The 25,366-nt window shown below is 41.5% G+C and overlaps 2 protein-coding genes across 3 annotated transcripts; one reads left to right on the forward strand and one right to left on the reverse strand.

Annotated features, from left to right (window-relative positions):
* The first annotated feature begins 29 nt into the window (after positions 1-29).
* Positions 30-7,574, forward strand: fancb (FA complementation group B). Its single transcript, XM_076262610.1, has 9 exons — positions 30-157; positions 1,068-2,041; positions 2,712-2,864; positions 2,944-3,039; positions 3,345-3,473; positions 3,754-3,923; positions 5,486-5,889; positions 6,154-6,394; positions 6,597-7,574. The coding sequence occupies exons 2-9, from the start codon at positions 1,130-1,132 to the stop codon at positions 7,024-7,026; spliced, it is 2,535 nt and encodes an 844-aa protein (XP_076118725.1). The 5' UTR covers positions 30-157; positions 1,068-1,129; the 3' UTR covers positions 7,027-7,574.
* A 4,252-nt stretch (positions 7,575-11,826) lies between these two features.
* On the reverse strand, positions 11,827-22,399 carry glra2 (glycine receptor, alpha 2). 2 transcript variants are annotated; one of them, XM_076262612.1, is made up of 9 exons: positions 22,332-22,399; positions 21,359-21,495; positions 18,461-18,528; positions 16,853-17,076; positions 15,352-15,434; positions 15,125-15,262; positions 14,590-14,804; positions 12,932-13,078; positions 11,827-12,099 (listed from the first exon to the last, which is right to left on the reverse strand). In XM_076262612.1, exons 1-9 carry the CDS (start codon positions 22,397-22,399, stop codon positions 11,827-11,829), a joined length of 1,353 nt encoding a protein of 450 aa, XP_076118727.1. The 2 variants fall into 2 exon arrangements, with proteins under 2 accessions (XP_076118727.1, XP_076118728.1); XM_076262613.1 differs by lacking the exon at positions 22,332-22,399 and adding an exon at positions 12,350-12,359 and having other exon boundaries at positions 11,827-12,134; positions 21,359-21,437.
* Positions 22,400-25,366: the final 2,967 nt, after the last annotated feature.

Below are 25,366 nucleotides of genomic sequence, written 5' to 3' on the forward strand. Positions count from 1 at the left end.
CTGACAGATTGTGGCGCGCTGCTTTGAGTGGTAGTTCTAGAGCTCTGTCGCTTGTGATGGAAATTAAGTTAATACTACTAAATTGTAGTACGTATGTTACAGTGTAGTACGATCACGTAGAAGAGTTTCAGTAACTACAAATCATAACTTGGCTCTGGTGAGTTTTTGTTTTAAATATGGCTATTACGTTTACATTAATTTGTGTTAACCTCGTTGCATTATAACGGCATGAGCACATAGCTAGCTAGCTAACAATCTACAATCGTGATGGTTAATAAGATAGTTGCTGCCATAGACTATATATAGGCTACAGTCTATGGTTGCTGCATACTAGCATGTCACCACGTCTGTTTCCCAATTTCTTTATCTGGACATCCCATTCCCCATTACTGAAAACTGTTCGCCTCCATCCCTTGCCAGTGGTTCACAAGTTAGCTAGCAGCTAATCATCACCCTCGTCTAATGACCTAAAACAGTGTTTTTCAACCACTGTGCCGGGGCACACTAGTGTGCCGTGAGAGATCATCAGGTGTGCCGCAGAAAATTACCCAAATGTCACTCACTGGTCCAGAAAAGCAACTGTTGCATCAAAGAATTTATAACCACATGCTCTCATTGATTGTATAATTGCACTATTTGTGGTATGCAGGCATTGTACAACGGGGGCCCCATATCCAGTATTCACAGAATCATCACATATCCAGTTCATAACAACAATTAAATTAGATATAGTCACCTAGAAATAAAACAGAGGGCGCTTGTTTTATTGAGCAGGTCTTGCATAGAAGCCATAATAAGGCCATATCTGTGTATTATTTGAAATTTTAGGCTATAGTATGTTTATTTTTTCTTCACACAGGATGTTAGTGTGCGGTGGGACATTTTAAGTGTCAAAAGTGTGCCGTGGCACAAAAACGTTTGAAAAACACTGACCTAAAAAACATGTAGCCTACGAAATCAATGGGAAACAAACCAAAACAAGTGCATATATTCTGACGAGATTTCCTAGCAATCACATCTACTCTTTAATGGTATCAATTCTTAAACATAAGTACTGTCTCTTTCAGATGGTGGATCACACAAAGATGGCCAATCAGTGGAACTGCTGTTGGCTCTTTTAAGACTTGTGATGACTCAAGGAAAGCAATACACAAAGCTGATCACCTTTAATGGTGACATCCTTTCATTTCGGTGCAGATACTCCCATCAAGATGGCGACAGTCGGAAGAAATCAGAGCTCACATGTCTGAGGTTGTCATTCACAAAGGAAACAAACTGTTTTACGTCACGGAATGGTGACACACCTATATACAAGGACAGCTCTGCAGATGTAGATGTAGTTTGTTGCTCCACAGCTTTAGATGTGAGAAAGAAAATTGTGGTGCCTTGCCTTTTGCTAAGACTATGGAAGCCGAAATTGTCTTGTTACAAGTATAAACTCATCACATTAACAAGCTCTACTAAAGCAGAGCTCCATGTGGAATTTAACTCCCAGTATGAACTGCAAGATGGTGTCACAATATTCCAAGGCCCCACTGTTCTATGGACACATGAGAACATAGTACATTATGCATCAGCACAGACCAGCAAAGTCAGAAGTATTGCTGTTCAGATGTCTGTTGTTTTTTTGGGAGAGTTATGCAGTGATGTGATTGTATTAGGCTCACAAATACATTCAAAGGAAGAAGTGAATGGTCAAATCAGTGTTTGTAAAGATAACAAAATAGTTGGTTACTCAGTTGAGGATGGAAAGGTGATCAATGGAACATGCATTATTCCAAATACATACAGTTCTGTCGTACAGTGTTCTCTGGTGGTTTCTGCAGAGGAGGTCAAAGGGCACATGAACGTGAACATGGTGGTAGCCACAAATAAAAAACAGTTGGTCTGTTTTGAGAATGGAAAACTCAAAGAAGTCTGCCAATTGCCATTTGAAGAACCTGAATGCATCAAGATGGCCACCATTGGGAACAGTGGGCTAGTGTTCGTTGTCTCTTTCAACCAAGGAAATGTGTGTGCTGTTTGGAAAGACACATTTCAGGTACTGTTGCACAGCTTGCAGTACTTTTTATGAATCTCTGTTGTCTTATTTCATGTGCAATTGTGGTCAAGTTAGTAGTGAAGTCGATGGAACCTTTGGCCCACTCTTATTTGTTGTTACCTAAGGTCTCCTTTGCAGTGAAACTTGAATGTTATTCCTCATTTTGTAAGTCGCTTTGGATAAAAGTGTCTGCTAAATGAGTAACTGTGAAGTTTGACGAGTCAAAAGGTACTTGATAAGAGCAGTATGTTTTTTTTTCTTTTTCTTTCTTGTATATAACACTGTGTATTAGAAAAATGGACTCCAAAACCTTTGGTGAATGTTTTTTTTACTAACCCTAACCTCGAATGGAAAATTGCACAGTACCTTTTAGTAGACTTTTTGCACTTGTTTGTTTTGGATGCACTCTAACGCACTTGGGTATAACCACAGATGTAGCAAAGTGTTTTTGCTATTATGAACACAACCGCTGAGTGTACCTTCTGAAGACATTTAGTGAAAACCTTGTAATGCACACCTGCACTCCTAAGAACTGTGCCCAAAAAAATGACAACTCACTGTCCTACCTCCACTGCCTTTCCTCTCAACAAAAAAAATGCTGACGTGTAAACCTGTCATGGTATTAGTACCAGTTATGGATGATTGTGTTTTTATGGGTTGTTTTCCTCAGGTTGCGGCCTGCTGGTCTGGGGTGAGTTCAGTACTCATTGATGACTTTGTTGGCTATGGGACTGACCAGATCCTCCTGGTGTTTCATGACCAGAATCCCGCTGACACCGTAACAAACTTCATTATGACAGACCTCTGTGGCACAATGTACTCTGTGAGTTTAGATTGCTCTAAGCCGTCTCTTTGTATTGTTTTCCCTGCTGAATGCTAATGTGAGTGCATTCTGTGTTTAGTGTGGCCGTGGCGAGATCAGTGAGGAATCTGAAACTTCAGATGCTGCTCAAGGAAATTACCTTTGCACCATACAAGCATTAGAATCCAGACTACAGGTAAGCTCTGTCGAGCTCTATCAGGTCATTTCTACATATTTTAAAAGTGAACTATAATGTAATGTATAGTTCATAACAATTCGTCAAAAGCCACACCTGTATGTAAATGTATATGTAAAGGATCGTAATTTATTACGGCCCATTGAGCAACAAAACAATGTAAAGCAAACATGTTCCATTAGATCATGATTAATAGAGTAAGGTTTTCACTCTTTCTGTACAAAGTCCCCTCAGCAGTGTTGAAACCTCTACCCAGTGCATGCCTTTTCCCACACACATGCCCTGTGTTTTTCTTTGATCCTTAGAGTGGCCTGACCTTGCTCCAAGACCTTCAGAGAGATGTTGATGTCAAAGAGAGGGTGCTTCTGCAGTCCACTGATGCTCTGGCAGATTTGGTGTCTGGAAGAGAGCACATCATATCAAAGACAGAACAGGTTCGGTTGCTCTTCAGTGAACCTGCTCTTTCATGTCTCATGTTCCAATATGTTTCGCAACCTTTTTTTAAACTCCTCATTCTTTGTTCCACCCTGGGCAACATTACAATTCTGTTCAGCACAGCAGTATTCTGTCTAAGGCATATAAAATGTCAGTTTTTTTGTTCACTTGAAAACACATAGCTTTTATGGGCTGTGATTTGCTGAGCATGGCATATGTAGTGCTGTATTGGACGTGTGTGTGTGTATGTATGTGTGTGTGTTTGTGTGGGGGGCATAGGAAGGTTTGGTGTCGCTGTGGGAAGATGCTGATGAGGGAGAGGAGGCGCTGCAGGAGGAGAGGATGCAGCCTGAGTCAGAGCAGCAGCCCTTTCTGGTGGAGAAACTCTGGCACCGAGTCATTGAAGACTGCCTGGTTGTAGGAGTGATCTTAACAAAAGAAGATGCCATGTAGGTTCCTTGTCCTCTAATGATCTTTCTCTCTCTCTCTGTTTCTCTTTCTGTCTTTCTCTCTCTCTCTCTCTTTCTCTCACTCACACACATACACACACACACACACACACACACACACACACACACACACACACACACACACACACACACACACTCTTTTTGTTTCTAATGTTTACACCCCAATCAGACAAGGCTCAGATCTTGCAGCCTGTTTTCCATTCATTATGAGCATTGCGGGCCAAAAATCAAATTAAGCCTGAGCTAGAAGCCTTGTGGAATGTCTCATTCCAAATCACTTGGTAGTAATTAGCTTGACTCGACTCCATTTTCTCTTCGTTTAGCAAACAGTGTGAATCATTAGCTTGATCTGTACCAGAACACTGGCCTTGACTCTGTGATAATGATACAGACTCTGCTAATTGTGTCCAATCATGCGTGGCTCCTATGAATGTCATCCGCCAGCTGTCAGTTTTTCGGCTCTGCTGTCACCTTCTGCTTGAGGTCAGAAAGCATTCACATTTTAGAAGGGGCTGGAGACTTCTGACTGCTTCTTTGACAGCAACAGAGTTGCTTGTTCTTCTGCCAACAGAGTTGGACAGAGTTAGTGTGATTCTATCCTGCAAGAGGTGTTATATGAGAGATGTACAATTTTCAAAGATTCTAAAGTTTCTTTGTTTCTTTTATAGAATTAGAAATACTTTTGTCTATTGTTGGAAATGCTTCCAGCAACAGACAGTAATCATCAGCAATGTGCTTACGGACTGTTTTGATGTTTTTACAAAACTTTTCATTTGTTCTTTACTACACTTTGATGTTATCCATTTGAAAAAAACTAATGAGAGCATAGCTCCCCTGTTCCATAATGAACCGCACACATATTCTTTTACAGTTTAGTTGACTAGATTTTTTTATTTAATATAGATATTGAAAGAATGTAATGTATGTATAATGTGCAATGGGCTTTGTTTAATCACCTGTGTAGAGTGGGTGAACAGGCCATGCAAGACAAAACTAAATTAGTTTCCGCTGATTTACAATTATCAGTCAAAATTAATCTCATGTTTTTGCTGGAAGTGGGTAAACCTTATTTAGAGATGCACAAATATCTCTCATGGCAAGTTCGTGGCCACTTCACGTGGATGTGAACATATAAATGAAGGCTGTCTTCAAGGCAAAAAAAAAAAGATCCCAAAAAAGGCTCTACTACAGCATGCCCACCTCGTTACCATGGCAACAGTGTCTCCCCTCAGAGCTCTTGTATTTATTTCTTTATTTCTGAATTCTTTTGAGGCTTCAGCTGTGGTACAATCATAGTCCTGCCTTGCTTTGCCTCCGCAATCACATCAAGAGGCGCCCTGAGCTGTCGGGTGCGAGCTTGTCATGTGATGAGGACCAGCAGGTCTCACTGTGACCCCAACTCTCCACTAACTCTGAGGACCGTGTCAGTTTCACCTTTACACGTGTCGTGATGGAGGAGCTCTCCAGCATCAGGCAGCCTAGTGGAAAGCTTATGTACTACTTAACTGTGCTAAAGACTTTTGGATGTTTATTTTTGCCAGATTGCTTGAGAGTGCCTCCATCTCCCTACTACTGGAGACAGCTCAGGGCCAGGCTGCCACAGTTATCCAGACCCAGAGTCGTGCCCACTGGGTCCCTGCCGCCCACCCCTCGTCTCCTCCCGAGCCTGTGGCCAAGAGGAGGAGGCCGGACCAGGCGGAGGGCAGCAGCTGGAGTGGCGGTGGAGGCATGCTGAAGAAGCTGGCGCTGACCGCCGTCTGTGAGCTGACCCCTCTTCTGACCTGTGGTCCTGTCAAATGCCCTGTCATGCTCCATTACGTCCTCAAAGAGGTGTCACCAGCTTGTGTCAGGCCCCAGGCTCCAAAGGCACTCCAGTGTGGACAGATCTCCCTCAGCATGACGGACGTGTTCCAGCCCAGCCCGCTGCACGCTGCAGTCCACAGAGGTATAGCAGCACACTGCACATTTACATTTACATGTACATACAAGTGGGATGTCTTGTTGAGGCATGCTCCTAACTGTGGCGTAAGTGCTGTTACCATCTTTATGAAATAGGGAAGCTTCCTACTTGTACCAGTTGTATGATCATTGGATTCTGTGCTGTTTTTTCATGACCAAATGGGGGAAAAATAATATCTTTATAGCAATACTATAGCAACAACAACAACAACAACAATTACAGTGCATGATGTCTTATTTTGTGTTTTAGATGAATCTAGAGAGGACCTTCTGAGCCTCTTGGCATTCTTGGACTCATGGTCCTTCCAGATCTACTCCCCAGACCACACCTTGTGTGATGTGAGCCAGTGGTTGCAGGAAGCATTGGGGTGTGAGAAAGTGGAGAGAAGTCCCCAGTACCTTCTGTCCAACCCAGCAGGACCATCTGCTGCTCTGGTCTTTCACTGGCAACAGAAGAGCCCCTTCTTGGGAGAACTGGTCATCTATTGCAGGTGCAGCTTTCTAATTGAGTGATCTGGTACAGTAAGAGTGTTATAGAATATTTCTTAGAAAAAAACATGTCTGGTTCTGAAATACATCCCAAGAAGTCAGTACAGCACCAGTGACTGCATTTGATGCAATCCTCTCTAGATTGCCTTTCTGACTGCGGGTGTGCTGTGCCTGCTTTTCTGTCTCCTTCCTCTCTCCCTCCAGAGGCCAGTTTGCTCTGCTCAGATTTCTGCACTCTCTGTGTGACTTCCTCCCAGCCTCCTACCACATCCAGCCCCTGAGGAAGGACCGATCAGGGGTGCGGGCTCAGGATGTGGGCTGCTCCCTGGAGAACGAGGTGCTGGCCCTGAGGGATGGACTGTCCAGCCTCCTCACTGCCTGCCAGAGGAGGGGGAGCAGCGGGGGGCCAGGAGGAGAAGGAGCAGCCCCAGCCCCGGCTCCGCCAGCGGTGGACGAGCTCCAGAGACGGCGAGAGGAGTGGCACAGGGACATTGAGGGGAGCAAGAGGAGGGTGGGCCCCCTTGTGGTGATGGAGCGCTATTGCTCGTTGGTCGAGAGTGTGCTTCAGGTTCAGCAGAAGGTGGATGTAGACGTGCTCCTGGGAACAGAGGCCAGATCTGTATTCACTTCGTAGTGTCGCCCTCTTACTGATGAGTTTGAGGTTTCTCACACAAACAACGGCATGAACTGTCCTGTACTCCACACAGCAGCACTTTTACTCCGTTTAACTGGGACGCAGTAGAGAGAGAGAGAGAGCTCAGCCACTGCAGTGCTGTTTGTCCGAATCCTTTCAGAAAAGTCTCTTTGGCCCCTTCATGTGATCTTGAGTGAATGCTGGGTATTCTCCTGGTACTCCGTCCAACCTGGTGGGGGGATGTTTGCGGTGGTGACATTCACCTGGAAGAGCTCTCTGCAGACAGGTCGCCCCTGGGGAGCCGCGTGGGGAGCCAGACTAATGCACTGCTGCCGTCGCCCCCTCTGATGAACTTCTCATGGGGTTCACACCTCTAACATTTTGGTGACATTCGTCAGCCACACTCCCTCGCCCCAGCCCTCTGGCATCTGCAGATGGCTTGTGTGTGTTTGTGTGAAGCCCTCTGGGAACGCCACTGTTCCTTTCATAAGCAGCGCTAGCTCCTTTGTCTCTGCCTTGTGTTTTAGAATAAAGCTTTGGTGCTGTGTGCTTTGTCTCAGGCCCTTCTCTCTCTCTGGAAGATGTTCTGGATCCACATTTCATTGATTTTCATCAGCAATATGCTTCTGGCTCAACACCTGTGGTAGAAAAGGCAATCTGCTTTTGATGGTGGTTGTGGTGTTGCTAAAGCGCATCTCATCAATAATGCTTTTTCCTATACAATTCTACTTGTGTTGTGTGATGAAAAAGTAGTGCAAGGAGAATGTAGGAGAGGTGTGTGTGTGTGTGTGTGTGTGTGTGTGTGTGTTTGTGTGTGTTTTGTGTGTGTGTGTGCACATGAGTGTGTGTGTGTGTGTGTGTGAATGTGTATGAATGTTTGTGTGGGTGGGTGTCCTTTCATTTGTGGTTTTGGCCCCTGCTTTGAGAAGTTAGCCCAGGGGGACTTTGGTGTGTGTGTGTGTGTGTGTGTGTGAGGCTGTGTTGTGACTGAGCCAGGAGCTGCTGTGTCTCCATCTGTCTGTGCCACTTGGTCCTGTTGGAGATAAACTCCCTCCTCCGTCGCCAGCACACTGCCAATGCCTCTGTCAGGTAATGGGCCCCATTGGGCTCTGAAGCACTGGTCAGATGGAAATGGGCTGGGTCCATTTGAACATGAACACTACAATCAGACCTCACAGCATATTGGGGAGACCTTGAATAATACTGTGCATGCTAAAGACATCACTAAATATAGTCACTGTATAGCTATGGCACTCCGATGCCAGCACCAACCAAACTCAAGTGTGAAATGCCTTCATTATCATTTTTTCCAGACTTAATGGTCTGCCTCTGTTGGGCTGGACCATTTAGACAGTTTTTGAGTTAAAGTTCATATTAGTTTATAGATAGAAATGTTATCTCAGAAACCGATGTTATCTCAGCATTGCTTGCTTGTTGTTCCACTGGTTCAAGCATTTCACATGACGCCTCAGGAACTTCATGTACAAAAGGCTTTCTTTTGTAGTACAAACAAAATAGCCATGCATTAGAACCTCTTCAGCAGCGTTCTGAGATTGTTACTACTACCTCATCTTTTTTCACGCATCCATCCATTTTTCATTGCATTGATGTGCTATTTTCCTTTACATTTGAGCAGACTGTCTAAAGTGCAGGAACCATCCACAAAAATAGTTTCAGTAATATCAGGGAACTTACTTACTGACATAAACGTATTATTTCTTATCTGCAGAAAAGAGCTGTTTCACAGCCTGTGTCTGCTTACTCAGACCTCTTTATTTTTTTATTTTTGTAAGGTGGTCGTTGCTCTCATTGCTGCTCAACTTGCTGTGCTTTTCTTTTTACCTAAGGAATATTTAATGTCATGCATGTAGGGTACTATTTTTGCTGCTGAGCCGAAGCTGCGGCAAAGCAACCTTGCCCATTTAGCAGAAGCAGTGGTGAACATGAATAAAAATGTATCCAGCAGCTTATGAGTAACACAGATGCTGAGTGACATAAGCAGTGGTATAGGAGTAGTCTCTATGGATACAGTCGTAGTCTCTGGGTCACTGACTCTTTAAGCTTAGTTGAAGGTCTCTTTTTTTATGGCAGTAGGCCTATAGGTCAAACTCATTTAAAACACAAGTGTGCTTTCCAAATAAGCAAGAAGAGCTTAGTGTGTTGATGCTGAGAATTGAAATAAGTGAAAGAATTCTTACTTCATATAACATTTAGTCTCAAATAAGATGGTTTTAATATTATGCACACCTAAAACGCCCTAATTTGACTTTATATGTATTTCTTCTAGATATTGACCACATACCTAATAAATTGAAAAGAGGCATTTGTAAAGGGCAAGCATGACAAGTACTGTATGCTCTATTAGAATGCATTTCCCTCTGAAATAGCATGTCTGCACATATGAGGATGAACTTGACCTTGTTAAAATGATGCTTTGTCATGTAGGTTTCTCTCCTTGGGAAACATACCTTCATGTCCTCTTGAGGATTGTAATAGCCTTTTAAGCATGTATTAGCCTTTTAGCCTTACATATGAGAAACATTACTGCTCTTTTCATTTGTCCTTGCAAGCTACAGCAACAGAAACCTTGTTTAGGATTAGGATATGTGTATATATTTTTCTTTTAAGGTATTAAAGAGAATACTGGTATGTACAGTTTGACAGCAAACTTCTATGCTGCCATATATACATCTAAAGCATAACTGTATTGTATTTTGCATGTGATATAATTGTACTATGGTCTTCAGACTTGCAGAATGAAGACAGGCACAGGTAAGGAAATATACCTTTTGGTTCATTGCAATATATTTTTTATTGATCAACTATACGGCATAAGAGGGAAAAATACAACACATTTTGGTCTACATTATAGAGTAAACATCATTTGAGTTTAGTTTGCTTGGTGTAGCCTTATACAAGTAGAATGAGGTATCTGGAATAGAACTTTCAACAGAAAAAAGCAGTAGCCTACGAGAGAAGGTTAAAAAAAAAGAGAACCCAAACAGGCCACTGATGTGTAATTACTGCAGGGGCCCACTTTGGAGGAGTTACCAGTTATCTTGTTCTGTGTGTGTCTGACATAATCGCTGTCTCGTCTCACTGAAGCCATTCTGGCATTTTCCATTCAGGTGGTGTCCGTGCAGGTAAATGCTCCCTGCTGCTGGATCACTGTGGCCAGCTGTGAAGCCCATTATCCAATATTAGCCTTCTCTCCATGTCGCCTCACGTCCATGTCACTTGTGCTGACCCCCAGCAGCCCCATGCGCCAGCGAGGCGAGTGATTCATTGGCCAGGTAAGAGGATCAGACAGCAGGCAGTTTGACCATCTCTCACTTTCTTCCCAGCCAGTCGGATCGTGGTGCTGATGGCTGTGTTTGAACACAAGGATTCTATACCAATTCTTGAATATCTGTAGCAAAATTAAGCATCTGAAATCGCAGGTCATTAAACTTATTTGTCTGTGAGAGTTTATTAACATACATTTATTCCTGGATTATTAACTCAATTTATTGAGATACCTCAGGTTTTCTTTAACTCGTCCTCTGCAGGTTGCCTTCTCAGAGACACTTAAATAGTTGCTATGCACATACTCAACATTACTGTCAATATAATTTCAAAAATAAAATGATTCAACTTTGAAATGGAAAGTACCTCTGTGAACCATACATGCTGTGACGATCTCTGTAACAATCCAATCTCCTGATCAAGGCTTTTTAGTTTTGTCCCTTAAAGGTGGTGACAATACTATTACTGTATAGTGTGATGTTATTCTTGCTTATTTCTTTCAGAGCGATATCATTTTGATAAAATTGTTCTGTGGTGTTGTTTGTACAACTGTCCAATGCCGCTGACAGGTTTGTGAATATTCTAATTGACTTGGTGTTTATGTATGGTAGCATTTCAGCACATGCCAAAAAGCAGACAAAACAAGTGGCTAGTTTACTTTCGTGGATAGAAAAGAATCAGTGAAACAGAAGCCTTTAGTGTGATTTTATCATAGATTCACATCTCACACTCTGTTGAACGTCAACATTCATACAACCCAGAGATATTGGAAGCTTTGTTTACTAGTACACGAAATTGTGCTCAAACAGTGCAACTTAAAGAAAGTGCATAAATGAATGAATGAATGAATGAATGAGCACATAAATAAATAGACAAATAGTAAATAAATACATATATTAAATAATAATAAATACATTTGAAAAATAAATACATTCTGTAAGACAAAGACAGGAAGGAAGCATACAGTTTGATCTTGCGTATAATATCTAAGGCTTTAGGTTTCTAATAGAAATGACAGCAGTATTTCACTATTGTGAATGGACAAATTAGGCCTTACTGATCAGTCTGTAAAAACAGTTGTTGTGCAGCTGTAGAAAACGGTGTAGTCATCCACTATAGGAAACCTCACGTTAAAAAGCAAACCTTCCTGATCTTAGGTTTTGCTCATACAAACTCTCGGAATGTTGGTCATTTCAATGCAATAATAATACAATGGTGGTGATCTCACACAACATTTGGCCCATCAGTAGTTGAAACAGTTTAACCATCCTGGAGACCATGGCTCCTGAACGCTTATCACATCTCATCAGAAACACTGCACTGTGTGGGACTCTGTCCATTTCTTCAGAAAGCTAAACCCAGATTTGTTATCCCAGAGAGAAAACAAATTTCACATCACTGCTCCCCTCTATGTAGAAGTCCACTGGCGACCTGTCCCAGACACGATCCTCCCCCTAGAGAAACTGACAACCAATAGCCGCTACCTTTTTTGGCAGATCCCGTTGGTTGGTAGCGCTACTTTTTGTGGACGTCCTCATGTCTGATGATTTTGTACGTAATCCAGTAAAAGATGTTGAAAATGAGGAAGGCGAGGGGAAAGGCAGCTCGAGACACCGTGTCAATCCTCTTGGCTCTGTCCACAAACTTCTTCTTTATGATATCCGTCTCCCGCTGTGTGGGGCCCACCTGCGCTGCATTCGGCGTCGCACTTTTGATGGCGTTACCATCCTTCATCTGCAGACAGGGGCCCATGGTGTAGCCTGAAAAGTTCAAACGACCCTCGTCATCCTGGAAAGTCAAGATAAAAACATTAGATAACATTACTGATCCCATGCAGACAAACTAAACAGTGGCAACAGGTAGAAAAAAAAAGAGTTCCATAACATGAAACTAAAACACCATTTCACATTCTCAGTTATCACTGAGAGGCATGCGATTTTAATTTATGAACAACAGCACATTCCAACATGAACTTCCACGGTACCCACATTTCCCCGTAATGAGTTGCCAGCAGCCAAGTCTTTAATTTTCAATTAACTGGCCTGTGTCTCAGGTGTTGTGGCCCTCACACTGAGGCTGATGAGAATGGGCTCTGGGCACACAGCTGAAAGGCCCTCATTAACTGAGCTAACATGCAGAGTGGCCTGAGGTAGCAGCATGCGTTTTGGCAAGTGTGTCTCATGCTCACTACTACTGTATGGCTGTGCTTAATTGGTGGGCCTATATAGTTGATACCACAAGTCATATGCAATTGTGTCTGTAAGGACAATGATGTCACATGGCATCAAAGGAGAACAGATTTGTCAGAAATTCTAACAATGTGTAGGACTTTAGAGAAATACATAATCATTAAGGTACAGACTTCTTGTTGCATAAATTGTGTGTGATGAAGCTAATGCCTCTCTGTCTGTAGCAATAATGCTAATCCTTTTAGCTTGCTACGGTTGACTTCCTTCTTGAACAACAACCAATTGAGCACCTGCCAAATCCACATTTCCCTGACAAGGAAGCTATTCTCACATACTATTTCTCTCTGAGTGACAAGACGAGACAGCTCTTTCAAAAAACTTCTGTGCATTTCTACTTCTGCAGCTTAAATGTAGAAAGTAACTGGTGCAACCTTGTTTCTTCTCTGTCTTCGTTTTAAGCGCAGGAACTCCTTCTGTTGCCGGGAGACAAAGTTTACTCCTGCATACTCCAGCAGGGCAGCAAATACGAACAAGAGGCACACGGCCATCCAGATATCTATGGCCTTCACATAGGAGACCTGCCAATAAAGAGAAGACAGAAATATGCAATAATGAACAGGGGACATCACACCACAGACACTATTTCATTCTAAATTGTGCTTATTATTTTTCTTTCACTTAACATCACTTCAGGATATCAAGTCATGTTTTTTTTTAAGTCATCCAGTATTTTAGATTAGGCTACCTCTATATCTTATACACCAGAATCAGAGGAAACATCTATTTTTTAATAGACACATAAATCATTTTTTGGCATGTGTCATCTATAAGGTTGTATTGTATCATGTATATTGTATTATTCATAATTATGAAATCATGAATTTCATTACAGTATCTCATATTAGCAGGTAGACCTTTACATTACCAAGTAGTCCATTAAAATGCAAATTATATCAGAATAATATTCAATTATGGCTCTCTAAATGTACATTAAATCATGTGGAACATGTTTTGCTTGAACAAGAGTGATCACTATAGGACATGGACCAATAATAGATTCATGAACCCCCAAAAACAGCATTTCCCCCACAGTCTCCTATTAATTCCTGTGTGTGATTCTGGCTATTACAAATGAATAATCACAATTAGGAATTGTTGGGATAATGACTGCCTCCAGTTCACAATGATAATGTTCATATCAGATTGAATGATTACAGGGGTATAAAACATGGGTACATTACAAGTTCAAGGGTAAACTAATTAGCTAGCCTCGGTGCATGATTCAAAGCTCTAGGTAGATCTGGCGCTGTGGGTCTTTATCTAGCTCACTGTCTGATAAAAAGGGAGACAAAGCCTCCAGCTCTGAGCACCCATCATTTCATCTCACAAAGACAGCTCCTGTGTCTTGCCAGGCGACAGATCATTTGCATTGTGAGGAGAGAGAGGGAAAAACAGCCGAGTCTGTTAAGTACACTTCCTGCATATTGAGCTTTTGTTGTTTGAGAACTTGTGCTGTGAGAGGCCTCTCTAAATATTTAACAGTGTGCCTTGCTTTCATGCCGGCTCTGCATGGCGCTCGTGGGTCATATGCCGTCCAATGAGGGGGAGGCTTGATTGAGCATCGCTGGATGACTCACTCTGCATGTGCTCCTGAAGACCCAAAGATGTGAGGAACAATTCCCTATCCCCAGGAATATGAGCCAGCTATGTGTCAGAAGAGGTGCTTTGCCACAACACGGAATACAAAATAATGAGCTACAATGCATTACCCCATTCATCAACAGGAGATAAGCTACACAAACATGGTCCATGAAATATTATTATCATTGAATGTATGTGACTTTGATTTGTACCAAACAGGTTTTGGGAATGTATTATTTGGAATGGGATAGCCTGTTTCATCATAGGGGAATTAGGTGTTGGTACAGATGCTTTGTTTTCCCCCCTAGAGGTAATATTATATAAAAGTATATGTATTGGGTACATGCACACATGACAAAGACAGAACATTGTGCAGTACAGAAGCTAAAACTGAGAAACTACAGGTTCATGACAGTACGCCTATTTATTTTTTCTGAGAGAATCTTACTTTTGGCAGAGATGCTCGCGAGCCTGAACTCTGCGTTGTCATGGTGAGCACTGTGGTGATGCCCAGTGCCACTCTGGCAGGTGCGGCGTCCATGTTGATCCAGAAGGACACCCAGGACAGGATGACGATGAGAAGACTGGGAATGTACATCTGGATCAGGTAGTAGCCCATCTGTCTCTCCAGATGGAAGTTCACCTCAATGCAGGTGAATTTACCTGGGGGGGCACACAGAAATTGGAATAGGAACTGCTCGAGGTGGATATAATTTCGGACAATTTTATGATAATACAGAACTATATGTGGCCGGCAAAACTATTTTAGTTGAATCATAATCATAAATGCATTGATGGATAAATAAGTTGGACTATTGAGAACACAACACATTGTTTATTGATCTGGACTATCTGTTATCATGAATGAATACTGAGGCCTCATGAAGATTTTATCGTCTTTTCATCTAGTGCTTTTTGCCAAAGTGCCCTACTGTGAAGTATTACTTCTAGCCTTTTGCACTGAACCAAAATACAGCACTCACCTGTGTTGTAATGTTTGGTGCAGTATCCCAGTTCTTTTTCATCTTTTAAGATGAACTGTGGTAGGGTCAGACCATCTGCAACCTGCACAGGACTATCATCCTTCCATTCAAATATCAAGTCGTTCATGGTGTAGCCAACTGCAAACCATCACATTGAACAATGGATACATCCATTTAATGACATTTTTTTCCAAAGTAAAAATGTCCGTCAAGGAGATGGTACTTACAGCTTTCCAGCTGCATGGTGCATGTCTGCACATCCATGGGGAAGTTTTTCAGATCCATTGGACAAGACAGGATTAAAGTCAGCCTGCGATAAAGCAAATAATTCATTAACCCACATCTGAGCAAAGCAGCAATGAATAGAAACAACCAGCATGAGATATAAAGAAAGTGTAATTAGGTCCAAGAAAAACGAGCCAGTTCCTCTGCCCAACTAAATATCTCATTTACTGGGACAGGATTAGAATGGCTATCTGGCCAGTGCTCATCGTGTGCACTAAGGGTGTTTGTTAATCATTTTTGGTTGCATTAATATACAACCTGGTAGAGAGGACTGCTATTCCTCCCAGAGGAAGAGGGCCGATCTGGAGTGTTCACACATGAGCCTGTGCCTCTCAGCGCGCGGTGAGCACAGCCCCGTTATTGGCCTCATATTTTCGCCATCTCTGTCTCTGAAGGGTCCTCCCACACAGAGTGTAGGGCTCCCCTCAGCCAGGGCTTATCACACTTTCATTAGCGCCCGTTATTGTCTGTGAGATGTTGTACTCGGAGGCCCTGCCGCTCACTCCCAGCCCTTTGATGAAGCGAGAGCTCAGCTAACCACGTCTCCTCGCCGCTTTTACCCGCCGCTTGACAGACCACACCTGGGTACACAGTCATCTCTTTAAGTCAGCCCTGCAGATACACCATAGATAAAAGTGCCTAGCCTATGTCTGAGCCGCCTTCATTCATTTGTGTCTCCGAGATACTACAGTATAGAAATTAATTTGTGGGGGTGGGAAATGGAAAGGGATAGATAGAAGTGGAAATGCATTTGATGGTTTTAGGCTGTGGCATTCTGGTGAGTTATTGAAAATGGGGAGTATTTATAAAAACTAGGCCAATTCCAATTTCACCATGCCAACAATATAAGCAGAATAGAATGGCAATAAAATGCATTTAGACATACGATGTCAGCCTCGCAAAGCTAGGGGCTCTGTATGTGCTGTGAAGGAAGGCAATGTGGAAATGATGGTCACAGATCAAAATCATTTTGCATGATAAATCAGGTCCTATGTCAGGAGTGTTACCACACCAATAGTATAGACCACAGACTCACTTAATGTGGTACATCACTGGATTTCAATCATTACTGGGTTTTTCGAAGGGTTCCTCTGTGTTTTGAGTGATTTTTAAGTGGATTTTCATTGATAAATTAGCATGACTCAGAGATACACAACCACACACTCCAGACAGACATCCATTAGGACTGATTCTCTGAAATAATTACCTTGAAAATACTCACAGAGTTGAGTGGAAAGCTGGGCTATATTTGATGTCCCTATCATCATTTGAGCACAAACGAAATAATTTGTACTAATTGGTCATCATTTTCCTGCTCACAATACACTGCATGTAACTTCATCAGTTTTCAAGTTCAAACATGCCAAAATACCAAATACCATATGTTATCACCCTGTGTTTACGAATCTTTTTGAGTTGGTTTAAAATCAACCCTGTACAAACCTGATACTGTAAAGGACCGTTCCATCTTTGAAGATTCTCAGAAGTTTGTTGTCAGTGGTAACATCATGGAAATTCGCACCCTTCTCATTGGCAAAGAATAGATCAGGCTTCCAAATCGAGTCCAGCATGGAAGGGTCTAGGTCCAGGGAGGAGTCTGGAAACTCACTGTAGGCGAGCCGTGGGTCATTCCAATTCTGACGCAAGAAGATGTTTACTCTGTAGTCCTGCAGAGAAAGTGCCAATGAGAATCCTTTCCCTTGACATTTAAAGTGATCATGTTTTGGTTAGTATGAAAATGGTTGTGATCCTTCACTGAGGGCCATTGGTAATATAACAGCACTTAATGTTCAGGGAAGGGACAGGTGAAGTAATTACTCCAGGGGTTCAATTTGAAGAAAAAAAACATTTTAAATGTTTGAGGATATCCCTGAACAATGAGCAGAGCAAAATCTTCCCATTCATAACTGATGAATATTTCAGTTATATTCTATTCTATATTCTGGATGTATATATGCTGGAGTAGATCTATGAGAACATGCCTCTCTTGTTATCTCCACTGTTAAGGTGTTGTTCATTTGCCTCATGATCACACTAGACAATGCTGGGTGAATGGCAGATGTAAGCCACTGGGTATGGTTTACATTTTGAGATGCAGTTAGTATTGAATCATGCATGGCATAAGCAGTAGCAGATATGCTGTTCAGCCTAAAGGCCAACTCTGGGCACTGATGGCAGCACAATAAAGACCATTAGGCTGATAAACAGTTGTGGCAAATGCTGTATGTGTTCTACATCATAAAGCCAGTATATCAATCTGCTGGTTGTGACTGTAGAAAGTAAATTATTGAAATATTTCAAACACAATTCACAAGATGAATGGCACATGATAAAACTACATGATCATTTACAGAGAATACCTTTAAAGTAAACAGGATTTTACATTGTTTTTTTATATAAATAAGTTTATTGGCAGTTCCATATTGTGCTGAGCCAGCATTGAAAGCTATATTGGCAATTTATTGCTTGAGTTGATATTGACTAATAAAAAAATCCCTCAGCTTAATTTGTATTTGTTGAAGTGTAATTGATCGCACACATTCAGTTATATCTCTTATGAAACAGCTAAGCTGAATAGAAGGTCTACAATTGTTTACCCCTTTAGCAGTTGGCTACATCCAGGCACTGCACCAATCAATCTGTTTGGATCACAAGCCTACAGCCATCATGCCCTCTGGCATTGGATGCAATTAAAGTGAATCATTCATTGGCATTCTCTGAATTATTAAAACAAAACTAATTTAACACATGCTCTTGCAGCGCACTGGGAATTTCAATTAGATTTTGCCTTAAGTACTGTTGGAAAGTTATGCCATCAAATGGGCTCTTAATGGGTCCTAGTTCTGCCAATAGACTTTCAGGATTACAATCACTCAGTTGGATTTTGGGGGGGGGGGGGGGGGGTTAAACATTCAAAATATTTTTTAAAACCAATAGCTTAAAACAACATCCTTTAAAAAACAACAGGCCCTGAAAATGCTGTCTGATGGCTGATGGAAGAGTAGGAAGCAAGGCTGGACATGGTGCAGCGTCTCGCATTACCCAACTCACCATTGTGGTTTCTGCTATTGAGCCAAAGCTGTTGATAAATATGTTGCAGGTAACATTTACTGGGGGACCTGCAGGTTGGGCGATAAATCACACATGGGCATATCTTTCAGTGAGGCAGAGAGGTCAAGATGTCTGTGGACTTACCATAGTGGTCTCTGTGACAGAGCCGAAACTGTTGATAAAAATATTGCATGTAACATTTACAGGAGGACCTGTGAAATGGAATGAGAGTGAGATGATAATATAACATAACATAGTTTTGCAGTTGAATAACGATACATTTAGTAAAACACAATGGGTAAACAGATTCAAGTTAATAAGTACCATAAAAATCTATTGCTTGGGTAAATTAGATATTTGAGAGCAAACAATACTTTCCTGTTGTGATGTCTTTCCACAAAGGTAAATCAATAACATAATCATGCAACACTTTCCCCCATCACTAGCACACTGATGTGTGTGTTCTCAATTGGTTGACACATTATTGACAAATACATTGCATAGGCATAGCTTGGAGCCAACAATCCATCAAGTGTTTGGGTAATTAGTTCAATTAAAGGGGCATGGATGTAGCAATGATTGGATGGACACAGGCAGGCTGAATACTTCACACCTGAGTGTCCATTTGGTTGATCATGGTATTTTGTTTTGTGATCAAAGAGTTATAGTAAGCCAATGCTTTACACAGAATACACCAAGAAAAAGCAGTCTGAGTCTTAAACAATGACATTGAATAAAGATAGGATATCTTCTCATTTATGTAATCTTCAAACTAATTTTATTTAATTATGAGATTAACACTTTGAGACATGACTTACATTTTTCACATTATAATGGCAGATTTCCATTTAAAGACCTTTCCATTGCTTTTAAAAGTAAGTTGATCATTTCAATATAGTTTCAAAGATATTATTGCCTATGACCAAATCCTAATCCAAAGAAATGTGCACTATTGAAGCATATCAGCAGGAGCAGTCTGCAAAATGTTACCAAAACCTGTAAACCTGTATATAAGCATCATCTGTCATCATCAATCATTGGTCAAGAATAACATCACTCCTACAGCTCAATGTTGCTCACAGGAACATCTAGTCTTAAAGTAAACAGAAAATCATCCCTTCATCCCTGAAACACATAGCAGAATAATGTCAATCTAAATGTGTAATCAGACAGGAATCAGATGGACTCAAGGCTGAACAAATGAGCCAGTTCTCACAATACTAATGTAAAGCTCCTAAGTACTGTATAGGACAGTCTGTTTCTGAATGTCACTTTGCTATGTTCTCAGTGGGAGTCCATCACAGAGTCAGCAGAGAAAAGACAGGGCCTTAAAGGGCCTTATAGTTGGATACACTTCTCGTAAGCAGCGCTAAATCCTTTCTTACTTTGTTTAATCAGTTTCTTGTGAAGTGTGATGTTCAAGTCTGCAGAGACCATTTTCAGCGATTAAAGCAGCTGCAACCCCGGCAGTGTGTGATGTCTACTTGTGAGTTCACTGCTCTTCTACTTGCTCTATCAATATTGCATGGGACTTTGTGTTGCTAATATTCATCGGAGCTGTGAAGCAATGCCACTCAACAGCAGTTGCAGTGAAATACTACCCACACGAGAAACCAGGTGGATCAATGTAGGTCAGAGCTGTAATGTTGAAGGGAAAGGTGGGGTGGGTGAATGAGCATCATGTTAAAAGGGGGGAAAAATGGTAACTCAAGAAATTCATGCTTTATCTCTTGCTCCTAGAAAGTGATATCTAGTCACTATATCAGTACCTACTACTAGATTCTAAGAGTGTGCATGATGTTACACTGACAAGATATACATGTGTGTCATTAAATTGGCACCTCAGTATGCAGCTCTGGTACTGTATATTTCCACACCGAAAGCATTGTAAGCAACCACTCTTCTGTTAGAAACCTATACTCAAGCCGTTAAAATAATCCATTAGTTCTTATCACTTAACAGTGTCACATCCAACTCTACCAAGCCTCCTCTGCTGATAAGAATAGCGTATGCGTTTTTATCTCTCGCTTTTTCAGAATGCCAGCCTGCACAAAAAGAAACTTGAGGTCCTTTCAACTAGCGTCTCTTTCAGACGCTGTCTGCATGCCTTTTTTCCTCCCTCTCCCTCATAAGAAAAGAGAGCTGTGGTCCAGCACAGGCGGTCACAGCACCCTGTGCTGCTGTTGACCAATCTGACAGTGTGTTTACTGTGCTCTGTTTGTGGGGGCCTGCTCTGGCCGAGTTCACTCTGGCTCTGTGCTCATTTCACCCATAGTCTCCTGTCGATATGACAAAGAGGTCAAGTGCCCGTTGCTTGTTTCACAGAGAGTCAGCTCTCAACTTTGGTAATGCTGACTCTCTCTCTCTCTCTTTCTCTCTCTATCTCTCTCTCTCTCTCTCTCTCTCTCTCTCTCTCATCCCTGTATTGAAACCCACAAGAAGCCTTAACCCACCAGAGGTCTGAAGCCTCACAGCCTGCAGTCTGTGCTCGTAACATCCTTTGTGCCTTCTGTGTTCCTGTGCCTTGACAGGAGTGTAATGCATGGCATATTTTCTAGTGAATTATTAAATGTCAATGTTGATGTGCTAGTCAGCCTGTGTTGTGAAAATATAGTGCAGAGAGGAGGCCGCTAAGGGATAGATGAGATCACAGATAAGATGTTTGCCAATGTTGGAGTTAATCAATAAGTGGCTGGTAGCAATTAAGTGGACTATTAATCTTTTTGCAGCTCAATGACACATTCACACACATTTAAATGGTAAAAAAAACACAAGGCATGACAAGTCCATCATCACGAAGGAAAGAGGAGAAATTTATCTGATGGGTCCTCACAGGGTTTTTCCCCAAAAATGGTCTGCTAGTGCAATTAACTTGTGGGCTGTGATCATTTGGCATACCTTTAAAATTGGGTCTGATCCTAGCATCATAACCTGATGTTCTGCCCATCAGTTTATCCAAGAAGTCAGATGGGGACATCAGCTTAGTTGAGCCTCTTCCTGAGGATCTGGAGTCATACTCCTTTGCATCTGTCATCCTAAGAAAGGAAAAGGATAAGATGAAGCAAGTGCATGTTACAACATATTAACATAAGATATATTGCTTTCAATGACAGACAATATAATTAGTAGACAGTAGAACAGAGTAACAACAGGAAGTTTGATTGTGGCTAATAGATACCTTGCACTTTCTCCCCCCTCCCTCTCACGTACAATTTTTTACATATGTTATTGCCTTGACAACGCCCACCTTGATGTAACTGTGTCATGATTACTGGCCCTCCGGATAAACGTCTGACGTCGTCTTAGGCTATACTTTGCCAATATTAAGTTATACAACGAAGAATTTAACTATTGAGCCTGACATAGTGGTTGAATTGAAATTTAAAGTGGTCCAGCAGATATAATTTCTGTTCAGTTTAAAACTGAAGTAATTGGTAATAACGATATGAATGGAAAACATGCTTCACTGTCCTTTGATGAATGCGTTTCTCCAATGTCATTTCACGAATCACAGCCTCGCAACATGCCACTGGGTGCAAAACAATGCAACAACATATGACAGAAAAACGGCTGCCTATTTTGACAATATCAGTTTGTAGCGACTAGCGATAAAATTGCCGCGAACGCCATGTGATGTTTCCATTTAAAGTAAACGTTACCGTGCATGATTTCCTACAACTGGAGTTTACACGTTTTTGATGTTCTTGCAATATGTGAAACGAGACTTTAATATGACACAGGTAGCTGAAAGAACACCACAGCAAATTAGTTAATGCAGTAATACAGCAAACATCCCTCATAACTTTTCCCAAGTACAATTTAGTAAACACAATGACCCCCGTGGTATGTAACCATACGGTAGGCTACATACCTGTAGTTGACCGTCCCAATTAAAGATGCAATTAAGGCCGTAAAGATGTTTGTAAAAAGGCGACTCATTCCTCTTGGTGTAGATATGTAATCACTTCTTTATTTCTTCCATATGGAAATGGTGGTAAAACCTACGACAGCTTTTTTTCTCACCAAAGCGCAAGATGTTTTTGTGGAGAAGAGAAAATAGATGACATGTATTCCAATCCATAGAGACATTGTTTAATTAGGTGGAGCACAGATTCCCCGACCCAGTTGAACTGTGGGCGATGTATGCCAAAACATCTGGTGACTTGTTACTACCAAATATTAATTATGTCCGGAACGCGTAGTTGACAAGGCAACAAAGTAACCTGCAATGTGCCAGTAGGCGTAAAATCGTTATTCAGTGTTTCCCACCAACTGGAAATGCATAGCAGGGACGACAGTATTGAAAAAGACTTCAAGTAATGGAAATTCTACCCGTAAAAGGGTTGGAGCTGAAGATGCGCTCGGTTCGGAATCAACACTCGGGCAGCGGTTGGCAATGGAATGGTTAGACTTGCCTAAAGGCGTAGGGAACGTCATTCACGGTGTAGGCGGGACCAGATTGACGTATGTTAAGTTAACCATTGGTGTCAAATCTTACGTTGGCACCGGCAAGTCGAACCTTCTAATACCCTTCTTTGGAGAGCTCCGGGTTCCAATGCGCGCAAGCGCAACCGTTCCAAAGTGGAAGACGTGAGTAGATTTTCAATGTGAGAAATTAACCACAAAGATGTGGAATTTAAACAGGAAAATTTAGATTGCAACAATGTATGCAACAAGTTTGACTTTTTTACTTTTTTCACTATTCACGCACCAGCAAAAAGCCAAAAGGGAAACGCTCAGTTGTATAATTTCACCCTCATACATCTATAGCCCACATCACTGCTAACTGACATATCCTACATTAGCCCACCATTTGTAGGCTAACCAATACAACTCTTAGAGTGTAGTTGTCTGTGCGTAAGTAGTCAGAATAATCAGTCTAAAAGCATTCCTCTTCTTAAAAAACAACATGGGCAAAATAAATATTGAGAAAGAAACGTAATACTGCCTACGTAATCGCATTGCCTAGTTCGTGTGCAACTGTAACATAAATCACGGTATATTCTATCATAGCCTATTTGGAATATTTGAAACCAAATAACAGCTCCAACATAGATGTCACTATACATATTGCTATGAATAAACAATGAAGTTACAAATGCAATTTAATTACGTGTTTATGAACTGTGCTCATCTCTGGTTTTATTTATTTAGCTTTATCAATCAGTTATAGGGTCTTAAAATAATCCCCATAATATAAACATAATGGGAAAATTGTCCACTGTATATTAATACAACAAACAAAGCCACACCAGCATGCCTTTGGGAATATATTTGGCACCCATGGTTGCCCTGGAAACGGTATTCCTGAGCACATGATTGGAAATGCTGAAAGGTTGCCGAGCTGATGCGAGATCAGGGATGCTGACAGACATGGATCTCGTTACCAGTCATCACCCTAAAATTAATCCCAAACCCAAACGACGCAACCGGCTCTACCCATCGGTCACAGACTGATTAGCCGGTTCACATATAATTATGAAGGTGAACCAGAGATAATGTAATAATTCTAAAGATCTTTTTCTTGTGATATGTAGGATTTCGATCCTACAATGCTCGCTTTGTGATGTTGTGGTTGTGGTTGCACGAAAACATTTAATTGGCATCAACGTGGTATTTAACTTACATCACCTTTGGGCGTTGAGCGCTTCAAGTGACTGCGCGCCGACTGGCGCACTAAACTCCCTCCATCATTCATACTCAGTTTGACATCTGTGTGCACGTGCGCGGTTTCGTCGATTTCAGTTTGGATGGACACTTTCACACCCATTGAACAGATGGGCCGTGTTACTGGCCCATGTTTAAAGTTAGTTGCCGCTGTAGTTCATATTTGGAGCAACCACAATTCACATTCCACAGTATGTATCTTTCTCTCTCCGTGTTTTTTATTATTATTTAGGCTAAAGTAGCCTATAACACGTCAGGAAGATTCGTTTAAATTTATCGTGGAATTGAGTTGATGTTTAAAAGACAGCTTAGTGTTTCTGTTAAGAATATATAGCCTAAAAAGATTATACTATTAAAATCTCTAATCACCTTCCTCATCTGAGAAGAGATAATTTTCACACCTCCGTGAAGTCACCTATACAGAGTGTGTGAAACGTTCTCTTGGGTCAGACACAAAGAAATCGCCCTTCTCATTAAATACACAGATACAACTGGGTGATGAGGCTGTGGAGGGCTGAGGGAAAGGGTTGGAGTCGTCTTTGAATCCATAGTTTCCCAGTAGACAGCTAAAATTGGCCTTAAAACCTTAACATCTAGAAGACCTGGCTTAGGTGGTCATTAAAGGCATGAGTGATGACATTTGAACCAGGGGTATGGTAATTAAAGCTGAGAGTTGGCCTTCCATGTCATACTGGGTATGATGTGTCCTTATTATTCTCTGTCATGAAAATAGACCTCTCTTTTGTAATTGCTCTCAAACTCACCCTTTCCACCCATTCTGAGCAAATCAAAACAGATGGCCAAACTCTTTTCAACTGTAGGATGTTATGAGATGCACTTTGATAATTCATTTGTGGAATATGAAAATCTGAGATCTTCAGACTCTGGGTAATTAAAGTAAGAAACATAAAGCAGTCCAATGCTAGTTAATTTTTTGTAGCGTGTCCTTTTGCACCACTACTTCAACCAGACGTCTTCTGTGCCTATTAACCAGTTTCTCACATCTGGTTCTGGGACTTTTTGCCCACTTCTCCTTGCAGAACTGAGCCATTCGAGAGAGGTTGGAGAGATACCTGGCCTGTGTACTGCTCGCTTCAGATCTATAGCCAAAACATTGATGTCTGGACTTTGACTAGGCCAATGAATTGTCTTTATCTAAAGCCATTCATTGGTCATTTTGCTTAAATGCTTATTGTTCTGTTGTAAAATCTATTTCCTCCTTCATCTCCCTGACATGAG

This window comes from Alosa pseudoharengus, unplaced genomic scaffold (genome assembly GCF_046254945.1).
Source record: "Alosa pseudoharengus isolate Yale_2024_CS ecotype anadromous, Long Island Sound unplaced genomic scaffold, YU_APseudo_1.1 YU_APseudo_1.1_scf_3, whole genome shotgun sequence".
Lineage (NCBI taxonomy): Eukaryota > Metazoa > Chordata > Actinopteri > Clupeiformes > Clupeidae > Alosa > Alosa pseudoharengus.